Source organism: Pristiophorus japonicus, chromosome 15 (assembly GCF_044704955.1).
Source record: "Pristiophorus japonicus isolate sPriJap1 chromosome 15, sPriJap1.hap1, whole genome shotgun sequence".
NCBI classification, from domain to species: domain Eukaryota; kingdom Metazoa; phylum Chordata; class Chondrichthyes; family Pristiophoridae; genus Pristiophorus; species Pristiophorus japonicus.
The window spans coordinates 9498516-9511154 of NC_091991.1; the positions used below are offsets into that span (position 1 = coordinate 9498516).

The 12639-nt window shown below is 52.8% G+C and overlaps 1 protein-coding gene across 2 annotated transcripts in view; it reads right to left on the reverse strand.

Moving 5' to 3' along the window:
• LOC139281385 (uncharacterized) overlaps positions 1 to 12639 on the reverse strand; it is a 75365-nt gene that overhangs the window by 11986 nt on the left and 50740 nt on the right. For both annotated transcript variants that reach the window (XM_070901544.1, XM_070901543.1), the window contains one exon: positions 9386 to 9455. In XM_070901544.1, the coding sequence (XP_070757645.1) occupies positions 9386 to 9455 (70 nt within the window). The remainder of the gene's footprint in view (positions 1 to 9385; positions 9456 to 12639) is intronic.

Here is a 12639-nt window from a genome sequence, read left to right on the forward strand (position 1 = left end):
TGACCCTGTCCTCACCCCATAGTATGGGTTCTGGGAACCCATATACCCCTTGTGCCATACAGGACTAATCCTGCTATTGGCTGGTATAAAGACGGTCAGGGCCACGGAATAAATGTTCACTTCACAACCCGTCAGACTGTTAATCAACAACTTTTACTTATGCAGCGCCTTTAATGTAGTAAATTGTCCCAAGGCACTTTCCAGGAGCGTAATCAGATAAAAGTTGAGTCACAGTGCTGAGGGAGCATTGCCTTTCGAATGTGTTGTGTATGCAATAACTATTAGACTAAGTACTGTTTAACTCCAAGAGGTATAACCTTGGCTCTGCTTTATTAAGGCCCAAAGTGACTAATATGCAAAATGGCTGGCCTTTTATACTTGGGCTGCACACACGTGCGTGCAGTCCAATGGCCTCCAACAGTGATGCCATCTAGTGGCTAGTGATCCCAAAAGTACATACATCACAGAATGAGACGTTTGCTCTCTCGCGTGGATGTAAACGAAGCCATGGCACTATTTCGAGGAAGAGCAGGGGAGTTATTCCCAGCGTCGTGGCCAATATTTATCCCTCAACCAACATCACTAAAACATCATCATCACATTGCTGTTTGTGGGAGCTTGCTGTGCGCAAATTGGCGGCCATGTTTCCTACATTACAACAGTGACTGCACTTCAAAAAGTACTTCATCGGCTGTAAAGTGCTTTGGGATGTTCTGACTTGGTGAATGGCACTATAGAAATGCAAGTTCTTTTCTTTCTTGTATGCAGTGCCCAGGGTCTCCAGGGAATGATCCGAAGCAAAGACAGCGAGCGTGTGCACTCTTACTTGAACATGTTGCCAGTACTGCACTTGGTTGTTTAGGGAGAATAAATAGCACTTTAGCAGAAGGGAGAGAGTTTGCTAACATCACTCTGTCCACGCTCTTGTCCAAGCTCTTTAAAAGACCGAAGCTTTTTCTTCATTTATCACGCCACTGCCTCTTTTGTCTGGTTCATTTCCCATTGGACTCGCTCAGCATTCTCGCCGGGCGTTGACTAGCCCCCTCGCTTGTCCGATTACTTTTCACTGGGCTGGCTACATCTGCAATAAATCCAGGAGGATTTGCGAGCGAGCACAGAAAGATTAAAAAGAAATGTAACCGAGCGGACTGATAAGGCTGCTTGTTCCCCGGGAACAAAAAAAACAAAAGCTTCCCATTATCGGAAAGAAATGGAGTCAGTGAGTCTCAATTGATTGCAAACATTTTGATCACCTTTTGCCAGCTGTCTCTGTAGCATCAGTCGGAGGTGTGAGCGTGTGTGTTGTGTGAGCATGTACGGGGTGGGGGAAGGACTATATCAAAGGGATAATTTAGAAGCAATGCTGCATATCGAATTAGATAACGGCTTGTGACCTGCTCAAATGTCCGACAGGCACCTTAACCAAGCCTGGAACTAAAAGGTCTAAATAATGACACCATCCTGAATGGATCACATCATTGCACTGCTGACTGCCACGTTCCAAATAAAACCTTCGAGAGAAGTTACTGCCAGTGATTGACTTAGATTGACTTAGATTGATTGCTGCAGCACCAAGCTCTCCCGGAGGGGGGTGGAGCTGAACTTTCAGAGCATTCGTAGGGATCTGGGAAATAGTACAGAATGAGAAAGGGTCATTCGTCCTCTGAAGCCCACCTGACAACAACTTGCATTTGTATAGCGCCTCTTCACAGAAGCGTTATCAAACAAAATGTGGCACCGACCTGCATAAGGATCGATGAGGACAGGTGACCAAAAGATTGGTCAAAGTGATAGGTTTTAAGGATCATCTTAAAGGAGAGGAGAGAGGCGGAGAGGTTTACGGAGGGAATTCCAGAGCATAGGGCCCAGGTTGAAGGCACGGCCGCCAATGATAGGGCGAAGGTAGTGGGGATGCACAACAGGCCCGAATTGGAGGAACGCAGCGATCTCAACAACAGCAACAACAAAAACTTGTATCTATATAGTGCCTTTACCATAGTGAAACGTTCCCAGGCGTTTCACAGGCGCGATATGAGATAACAAATTTGACACCGAGCCACATAAGGAGAAATTAGCGCAGGTGACCAAAAGCTGGGTCAAAGAGGTAGGTTTTAAGGAGCGTTTTGAAGGAGGATAGAGAGGTAGAGAGGCGGAGAGGTTTAGGGAGCAAGTTCCAGAGCTTGGGGCTCAGGCAACAGAAGGCGCGGCCATCAATGGTTGAGCGATTATAATCAGGGATGCTCAAGGGGGCAGAATTAGAAGAGCGCAGACATCTCGGGGGGTTGTGGGGCTGGAGGAGATTACAGAGATAGGGAGGGGCAAGGGCCATGGAGGGATTTGAACACATGGATGAGAATTTAAAAATCGAGGAGTTGCCGGATCGGGAGCCAATATAGGTCAGCGAGCACAGGGGGCGATGGGTGAACCGGACTCGGTGCGGGGGACATGGGGCAGTGAGCACAGAGGGCGATGGGTGAACGGGACTCGGTGCGGTGGATTCGGAGCAGTGTGCACAGGGGGTGATGGGTGAACGAGACTCGGTGCGAGTTAGGACAAGGGGCAGCGAGCACTGGGGGCAATGGGTGAGCGGGACGCATTGCAGGGGATACGGGGCAGTGTGTACAGGGGGTGATGGGTGAATGAGACTCAGTGCGAGTTAGGACATGGGGCAACGAGCACTGGAGGTGATGGGTGAACGGGACTCGGTGCGGTGGATTCGGAGCAGTGTGCACAGGGGGTGATGGGTGAGCAGGTCTCGGTGCGAGTTAGGACACGGGGCAGCGAGCACAGGGGGTGATGGGCGAGCGGGACTCGGTGCGGGGGACATGGGGCAGTGTGCACAGGGGGTGATGGGTGAGCGGGACTCGATACGAGTTAGGACAAGAGGCAGCGAGCACTGGGGGCGATGGGTGAAAGGGACTCGATGCGAGTTAGGACACAGGGCAGCGAGCACAGGGGGTGATGGGTGAACGGGACTCGATGCGAGTTAGGACACAGGGCAGCGAGCACAAGGGGTGATGGGTGAGCAGGACTTGGTGTGAGTTAGGACACGGGGCAGTGAGCACAGCGGGTGATGGGTGAGCAGGACTTGGTGCGAGTTAGAACACGGGGCAGCGAGCACAGGGGGTGATCGGTGAACGGGACTCGGTGCAAGTTAGGACACAGGGCAGCGAGCACAGGGGGTGATGGGTGAGCGGGACTCGGTGCGAGTTAGGACACGGGGCAGCGAGCACAGGGGCTGATGGGTGAGTGGGACTCGGTGCGAGTTAGGACACGGAGCAGTGAGCACAGGGGGTGATCGGTGAACGGGACTCGGTGCAAGTTAGGACACAGGGCAGCGAGCACAGGGGGTGATGGGTGAGTGGGACTCGGTGTGAGTTAGGACACGGAGCAGTGAGCACAGGGGGTGATGGGTGAGCAGGACTCAGTGCGAGGGACACGGGGCTGCCGAGGGTTGGCTGAGCTCAGGTTTACGGAGAGTGAAGATCCTCCAATCAGAGCACAGCTGGGGGGGGGGGTGGGGGGGGGGCCCGGCCTGCTTCCTCCTGGCACACATCCTGGTGATGGCGGTGCCTCACTCCTCCCTCTGTTACATGCGATTAACCTGCTCCAGGCAACGGGACTGTGCTCCTTCGAAATCCAATAGTGATGCCAAGGGGGAGATCAGGCATTGCAGGTCCCGACCCTCCTTCCCTCTGCTTTGCACCAGAAGGTAGCGTGTGCATCACCGGCACGTCCAGCATTTGTTGCCTGTCCCTAATTGCCCTTGAGATGGTGGTGATGAGTCGCCTTCTTGAATAAGAGCACATGATTCCGGTTGGGGTGGAGTGTAGAATGTTTCGCTGCAAGGGGGTGTCGCGGTTGTGTGAGGCGGACTGGTTGGTCCGGGTGCTCTTTACCTTTCTGCCATTGTTCATTGTTCATAGGTTTATATGTAACCTTCAGGTCTGCTGACCGAGGGCCGTGCGGCTCTTTGTCGGCCGGTGCGGACACGGTGGGCCGGAATGGCCCTCTCCTGTGCTGTAAATTTCTATGTTTCTACGGGGCGGATGAAGGCCCCTGCCCACACACGTGCTGCCCAAAGGACCGCCGATGGCCGCCGAGGTATCTTCACCCAGGTCCTTCGAAGGTCGGCGGGCGGCAAATCACCGAGGTATGAGACAGCGGGCGGAAGGTCTCATTCTCGGCGGCAGAGGCGCTTGTCGCCCAAAAGTGCCGCCGAGGATAGAGTCGGGCGACCACGGAGGGTCGAAGAGCTGAAAATTAAAATCATCAGAAAAAAAAAAACATCGGAAGACCTTCAGGGGACACCATTGAGGTGAGTCGCTGTGAAAAAATACATTTTAAAAAGTTCACTTACCTTTTTTTTCAGGATCTTCACACTCACCGTGGGGGACAGACCAGCCTCCAGCCAGCGGTCCATATCCCGTTCTGCCGCCGACTCCCGCCCGCACTAATCTGGCCACCCGGACGCCCGCTGATGTCGGCGGGGAGATCCTGGCGGCTCGCCCATCCTGCCCGCTCCAGCCCAAATGACAAGTGGCACTGGGCGGAACTCGGTGGCAGTGGGCGATGAGTCCATCAAATTCGGGCCCTATGTTTCTACGTGGCTCACTCGGCTATTTCAGAAGGCAGTTATAAGAGTCAATCACATTGCTGTGGGTCTGGAGCCACATATAGGCCAGCATCAGAACATAAGAAATAGGAGCAGGAGTCAGCCATTTGGCCCCTCGAGCCTGCTCCGCCATTCAATAAGATCATGGCTGATCCGATCATGGACTCAGCTCCACTTCCCTGCCCGCTCCCCATAACCCTTTACTCCCTTATCACTCAAAAATCTGTCCATCTCTGTCTTAAATATATTCAATGACCCAGCCTCCACAGCTCTCTGGGTCAGAGACTTCCACAGGTTTAGAGCCCTCTGAGAGAAGAAATTCCTCCTCATCCCAGTTTTAAATGGGCGACCCCTTATTCTGAAACTATGGCACCTATTTCTAGATACTCCCACCAGTGGAAACATTCTCTCGGCATTGAACTTGTCAAGCCCCCCTCAGTATCTTTTACGTTTCAATAAGATCACCTCTCATTTTTCTAAACTCCAATGAATACAGGCCCAACCTGCTCAACATTCCTCATAAGTCAACCATTCCATCTCAGACCAGGCAGATTTCCTTTCTTAAAGGACATTAGTGAGGCGGATAGGTTTTTATGACAATCCTGGAGTTTTCTGCTTACCATTATTGATACTAGCTTTTTAAAATTCCAGATTTATTTAATTAACTGAATTTAAATTCCCCAGCTGCCGTGGTGGGATTTGAACTCATGTCTCTGGATTAACTAGTCCAGTAACATAACCACCCTGCTACCACACCCATCCTGAGTGTCCCCCAGGCAGGAAGAAGAGGAAAATCGCTCACCAAAGGAAAAAGAAAGACTTGCATTTATATAGCGCCTTTCATGACCATCGGACGTCTTAAAGCACTTTGCAGCCAATGAAGTACTTTTTGAAGTGTAGTCACTCCTGTAATGTAGAAAACGCGGCAGCCAATATACACACAAGCATACTCGCACAAACAGCAATGTGATAATGACCAGATAATCTGTTTCAGTGATGTTGATTGAGGGATAAATATTGGCCCCAGGACACCGGGGATAACTCCCCTGCTCTTCTTCAAAATGGTGGCATGAGATCTTTTACCTCCACCTGAGAGAGCAAATGGGGCCTTGGTTTAACATCTCATCTGAAAGACAGCACCTCCAACAGTGCAGCACTCCCTCAGTACTGTCCCTCCAACAGTGCAGCACTCCCTCAGTACTGCCCCTCTGACAGTGCGGCACTCCCTCAGTACTGCCCCTCCGACAGTGCAGCACTCCCTCAGCACTGCCCCTCCAACAGTGCAGCACTCCCTCAGTACTGACCCTCTGACAGTGCAGCACTCCCTCAGCACTGCCCCTCCAACAGTGCAGCGCTCCCTCAGTACTGCATTGGAGTGTCAGCTTAGATTTTTGTGCTCAAGTCCCTGGCGTGGGACTTGAACCCACAACCTTTTGACTCAGAGGCAAGTGTGTTGCCCACTGAGCCACAGCTGACACTATTTAAGGAGTTAAACATGTTTAATTTTGATTAATTCTCAGAATGTGGGCGTCGCTGGCAAGGCCGGCATTTATTGCCCATCCCTAATTGCCCTTGAGAAGGTGGTGAGACTCATTCTTGAACCTCTGCAGTCCGTGTGGTAAAGGTTCTCCCGCAGTGTTGTTAGGGAGGGAGGTCCAGCATTTTTGACCCAGCGACGATGAAGGAATAGCGATATATGTCCAACAACTTTTTAGAAAATGAGTTGTCCAGGGAGTTAGCTACTTCTCTGGATCTGTGAGCAGCCGAAGGGTTAATTTTGCAGAGGGCTTTGCTCCATCCCTCTGCCGGTTCGCTGTGCTGGCAAAGGCTCCCTGTGCAGACGTTAATTGTCAGTCTCTCCCTTTCCCTTTGATGAACGAGGATGACGGGTTCGGCGATGTCATTACTGCGGGTTTGTCGGGAGATAATCTCCCGCTGGTCGCTGGGAGAACTGTGCGCCGGGCGTCTTATAAAGCCTCCCTGCATCCGATTCGCGAGAATATAGCTTTAATTCGGGTTAGCTGCCGGCGGTTTAGATTGCTACAGGTTCAGCCAAGTATCGATTGCGTTGCGAATCGGAGGGATCGGAGAGTCTGGGGGGGGGGTGGGAAACAATGGGGATCACACTCCTCACATTCCTGTGGCACCCGAGCCCGAACCAACACCTTTCAAGGTCTCTCAGCACCACCCAGATTAACACTGTATTGGAACGAAACAATTACACAGCAGACCCTATACCTGTCTCAGGATGGTGCTGGCTCTGCTCATTGTAAAGATCTGCGGTCGTGGCAGCCGCGGGTTACCCAAAGCACCTGAAGGTTTGCGAGGTGCGGCACGCGGGTGGAGTTGGGGGGGGGGGGGGGGGCAGGTGGGAGATCGGAACCGCGCTAACTGAACATTTTTTCTCCAGAGTCATACTGCACCCTAAACAGATCCGATCGATGGCTGAATTTAACACACTGGGTCCGCACTCTTGCCTCTGAGTCAAAAGGTCATGGCTTCAAGTCCCACTCCAGAGACTCGAGCACAAACATCTAGGCCGATACTCCCAGTGCAGTACTGAGGGAGCGCCGCACTGTCGGAGGGGCAGTACTGAGGGAGCGCCGCACTGTCGGAGGGACAGTACTGAGGGAGTGCCGCACTGTCGGAGTGGCAGTACTGAGGGAGTGCTCTACTGTCGGAGGGGCAGTACTGAGGGAGCGCCGCACTGTCGGAGGGGCAGTACTGAGGGAGCGCCGCACTGTCGGAGGGGCAGTACTGAGGGAGCGCCGCACTGTCGGAGGGGCAGTACTGAGGGAGTGCTCTACTGTCGGAGGGGCAGTACTGAGGGAGCGCCGCACTGTCGGAGGGGCAGTACTGAGGGAGTGCTGCACTGTCGGAGGGGCAGTACTGAGAGAGCACCGCACTGTCGGAGGGGCAGTGCTGAGGGAGGGCTGCACTGTCAGAGGGGCAGTACTGATGGAACGCTGCACTATTGGAGGGGCAGTATTGAGGGAACATTGCACTGTCGGAGGGGCAGTACTGAGGGAGCGCTGCACTGTCGGAGGGGCAGTACTGAGGGAGGGCTGCACTGTCGGAGGGGCAGTACTGAGGGAAGGCTGCACTGTCAGAGGGGCAGTACTGATGGAACGCTGCACTATTGGAGGGGCAGTATTGAGGGAACATTGCACTGTCGGAGGGGCAGTACTGAGGGAGGGTTACACTGTCGGAGGTGCAGTACTGAGGGAGCGCTGCACTGTCGGAGGGGCAGTACTGAGGGAGCGCAGCACTGTCGGAGGGGCAGTACTGAGGGAGCGCTGCACTGTCGGGGGGGCAGTACTGAGGGAGTGCTGCACTGTCGGAGGGGCAGTACTGAGGGAGCGCCGCACTGTCGGAGGGGCAGTGCTGAGGGAGGGCTGCACTGTCGGAGGGGCAGTACTGAGGGAGCGCTGCACTAATGGAGGGGCAGTACTGAGGGAGCGCAGCACTAATGGAGGGGCAGTTTTGAGGGAACATTGCACTGTCGGAGGGGCAGTACTGATGGAACGCTGCACTATTGGAGGGGCAGTATTGAGGGAACATTGCACTGTCGGAGGGGCAGTACTGAGGGAGGGTTACACTGTCGGAGGTGCAGTACTGAGGGAGCGCTGCACCGATGGACGTGCAGTACTGAGGGAGTGCCGCATTGTCGGAGCGGCAGTACTGAGGGAGGGCTGCACTGTCGGAGGGGCAGTACTGAGGTAGCGCCGCACTGTCGGAGGGGCAGTACTGAGTAGAGCCGCACTGTCGGAGGGACAGTACTGAGGGAGTGCTGCACTGTTGGAGGGGCTGTACTGAGGAAGCGCTGCACTATCGGAGGGGCAATTTTTTTTTAAATTTCAAAATATACTTTATTCATAAAAAAAATCTGTACAGGACATTCAAAGGCATTTCAATACCTTTAGCTACGGTCGGAGAGGCAATGCTGAGGGAATGCTGCACTGTTGAAAGGGCTGAACTGAGAGAGAGCTGCACTGTCGGAGGGGCAGTACTGAGGGAGCGCTGCACTGTCGGAGGTGCTGTCTTTCGGACGAGGCCCTGTCTGTTCTCTCAGGTAGGCAGAAAAGATCTCACGGCCACTATTTCAGAGAAGAGTAGGGGAGTCTCCCTGTTATCCTGCTTAATGTTTATCCCTCAAACCACATCACTAAAACAAGTTGCCTGCCTCGTTTCCTACATTACAACAGTGAGCACACTTCAAAAAGTGCTTCATTGGCTGTAAAATGCCTTGGGCCGTTTTAAAGGCGCTATATATATGCAAGTTGTTATTGTGCTGTTACTGATAGCATCACGGTGTGAGGGTGTGATGAGCAGATGTTCATAGACATAGTGGTTATACTACTGGTCCAGTAACACAGAGGCTTCAGCTAATGATCCCGAGACATGAGTTCAAATCCCACCGTGGCAGCTGGGGAATTTAAATTCAGTTAATTGAATAAATCTGGAATATAAAAGCCAGTATCAGTAATGGTGACCATGAAACTACCGGATTGTCATAAAAACCCATCTGGTTCACGAATGTTCTTCAGGGAAGGAAATCTGCTGCTCTTATCCAGTCTGGCCTATGTGTGACTTCAGACCCACTGGTTGACTCTTAACTGCCCCTCTGCAATTCAAGAAGACAGCTCACCACCTTCTTGTGGGCAGTTAGGGACGGGCAATAAATGCTGGCCTTGCCAGCGATGCCCACATCCCGAAACGAATAAAAAACAAAAGACCAGCCTAGACACGGCATTGGAAACTCGTGCCTACCTTGGCTCTGTACATCCTTGGTTCCAGGGCTTTCAGATCCACGTTTCCTACCAGCGACCTCATGAAACCACTATTAGAGGGATAAAAACGAGTAAGATTTAATATCAGACTTAGAGGAACTTCAGACATATGCTCAATGCTAAAGACCAAATCCCAACACAAAATCCTTTGGCCAGGAGCAAACCTATCACTAACATAATGGCACTGTCAGAGAAAGAAAGGCTTGTATTTATATAGCACCTTTCACAACCTTAGGATGTCCCAAAGCGCTTTACAGCCAATGAAGTACTTTTAGAATGTAGTCACTGTTGTAATGTGGGAAACGCGGCAGCCAATTTGCACACTGCAAGCTCCCACAAACAGCAAAGTGATAATGACCAGATAATCTATTTTGGTGATGTTGATTGAGGAATAAATATTGGCCCCATGATACTGGGGGAGAACTCCTTTGTTCCTATTCGAAATACAGCTGTGGGATCTTTTGAGAAGGCAGGCGGAGCTATGATTTGACATCTCATCCAAAAGGTGCCACCTTCGACAGTGCGGCACTCCCTCAGTACTGCCCCTCCGACAGTGCAGCACTCCCTCAATGCTGCCTCTCCGACAGTGCAACACTCCCTCAGTACTGCCCCTCCGACAGTGCAGCACTCCCTCAGTACTGCCCCACCGACAGTGCAACACTCCCTCAGTACTGCCCCTCCGACAGTGCAGCACTCCCTCAATGCTGCCTCTCCGACAGTGCAACACTCCCTCAGTACTGCCCCTCCGACAGTGCAGCACTCCCTCAGTACTGCCTCTCCGACAGTGCGGCGCTCCCTCAGTACTGCCCCACCGACAGTGCAACACTCCCTCAGTACTGCCCCTCCGACAGTGCAGCGCTCCCTCTGTACTACCCCTCTCACAGTGCAGCACTCCCTCAGTACTGCCTCTCCGACAGTGCAGCACTCCCTCAGTACTGACCCTCCGACAGTGCAGCACTCCCTCAGTACTGACCCTCCGACAGTGCGGCACGCCCTCAGTACTGCCCCTCCGACAGTGCAGCACTCCCTCAGTACTGCCCCTCCGACAGTGCGGCACGCCCTCAGTACAGTACTGCAGTGGTTATGTTACTGGAACCCAGAGAATGTCGCGGCGGGGGGAGGGAAATTGCCCCATCCTTTAATGCCTGTTACCGCCTCTAATGGGGCGGTAACACCTTACCGACCAGGGGCAGGCGATGTTGCGGACCGCTCCGCACTTGCCCCCAAGCCGGGGGCGGTGGGAGCGGGTTCCCATTGCGCCCCGTGTTTCCGCCCCACCCAATGGGGGGAACTGCCCCTCGGGAGCATGGCAGCCACCGGCCGGTGCCCCGGGCAGCCACCAGTGGTTGGGCGTTGCGGGGAGGGCGCACCGCCGCGGTCGCCATTTTGTTTTAATTGTCGGCCGACTCCTGAGTCAGCTTAATAATGGCGGCCTCTGGTTGGGCTGGGCTCCTCTTGGGTACCGGGCCGAAAACCCTCCCCAGGGACCCATTGGCCTCTATGTCGGCCTCGCATAGTCAATCCCCTTTAAGTGAAGAAGTGGGGGAGGGGACGTTGTGACGTGTCAGCACCCCGGTCCCTCGCAAACCCGCCCCTACACCGCCTCAAACAGCACCCCAAAGTGCTGGGAGACGTGTCGGAGTTGAAGAGCCAAATCTTCCGTGCCCCTCCCCAATTTCCAGCTGAGGGCAATTTCGGCCCCTGTAAGTTCAACTCCCACCATGGGCAGGTCGAGATTTTGAATTCAGTTTTTACAAATTTGGAAATAGAAAGCTGGCCTCTGTAAAAGTGACCATGAAGCTGTGGGATTGCCGTCAAGACCCAATGGGCTCACTCGTACCCCTTTAGACATCTGTGAACCAGCCGGTTTTTCTGTCCGAACCCGGTCTGGGCTGCGATGTGACACCAGCACCACACCAACGTGTTTGACTCTCTGAAGTGGATATTCAGTTGCATCAACAACAACTTGCATTTATATAGCACCTTCAACATAGTAAAACGCCCCAAGGCGCGTCACAGGAGCGATTGTCCAACAGAATTTGACACTGGGCCACCTATTGGGACATGTGACCAAAAGCTTGGTCCAAGAGCTCGGTTTTAGGGAGCGTCTTAAAGGAGGACAGAGAAGGGGAGAGGTTTAAGGAGGGAATTCCAGAGCTTGGGGCCCAGGCAGCTGAAGGCATGGCAACTCGGGATGGCAACTGGGTTGTTTTCTTTGTAACAGAGGGGACTGAGGGGAGATCTTATTGAGGTATATAAAATTATGAGAGGCCGAGAGAGGGTGGATAGGAAGGACCTATTTCCCTTAGCAGAGGGGGTCAACAACCAGGGGGAATAGATTTAAAGTAATTGGTAGGAGGTTTTGAGGGGAAATATTTTTGAACGGAAGGTGATGGGGGTCTGGAACTCACGGCCTGAAAGGGTGGTAGAGGCAGAAACCCTCGTCACATTTAAAAAGTACTTGGATGTGCACTTGAAGTGCCGTAACCTACAGGGCTACGGACTAAGAGCCGGAAAGTGGGATTAGGCTGGGTAGCTCTTTGTCGGCCAGCGAGGACACGATGGGCCGAAATGGCCTCCTTCTGTGCTGTAAATTTCTATGATTCTATGAAAGTAAATGCAGAAACTCAGCAGTGACTGGCCGCACTTTGTGCCGTTGTAACTCTAATTGTTTATTTTTTTTTTTTGAACAGTCGAACAGGTTGAGAGTTCCCAATCGGAAGCAGCGTTCTGACCACTTCAGTTTGAACTTAAGCCTGAGTGTGGTCACCTCAGACAACGAGACAGAGTTCAGCAACGCAACGCCGATCTTTAAGTGTGGCGGTTAACTTTCGTGTTGCATTTATGACCTGATGGTGAGCAGATCTGATGGCATTGTGATTGCTCACATGCGTTTAGGGGGGGGGGTGGGGCTCAAACAATAAAGAGGACACAGTCTGAAATCGGAAGAGTAACGGATAAAACTGTCTGCTGCTGTGGCAGACTACCCCCTTGCCCGCTGCTTGACAATGAAAAGGTTTCACCGTAATTAAGCAGAAACAAAAAGCGATTCTGTCTCACCATGCTGTCCCTTGCTATGTGCAGGAGGACAGCGCCCAGCCCTGTGATGCTGGCACACTAATGAGCACCCAGACTGATTATTAAACAGGGGAGGTAAAAGGCTCCAGGCTGGCATTGCAGACTACTCATTGGTGAATCAGCCCTCAGTAAGCAACACTGACTGAAAACAGGATG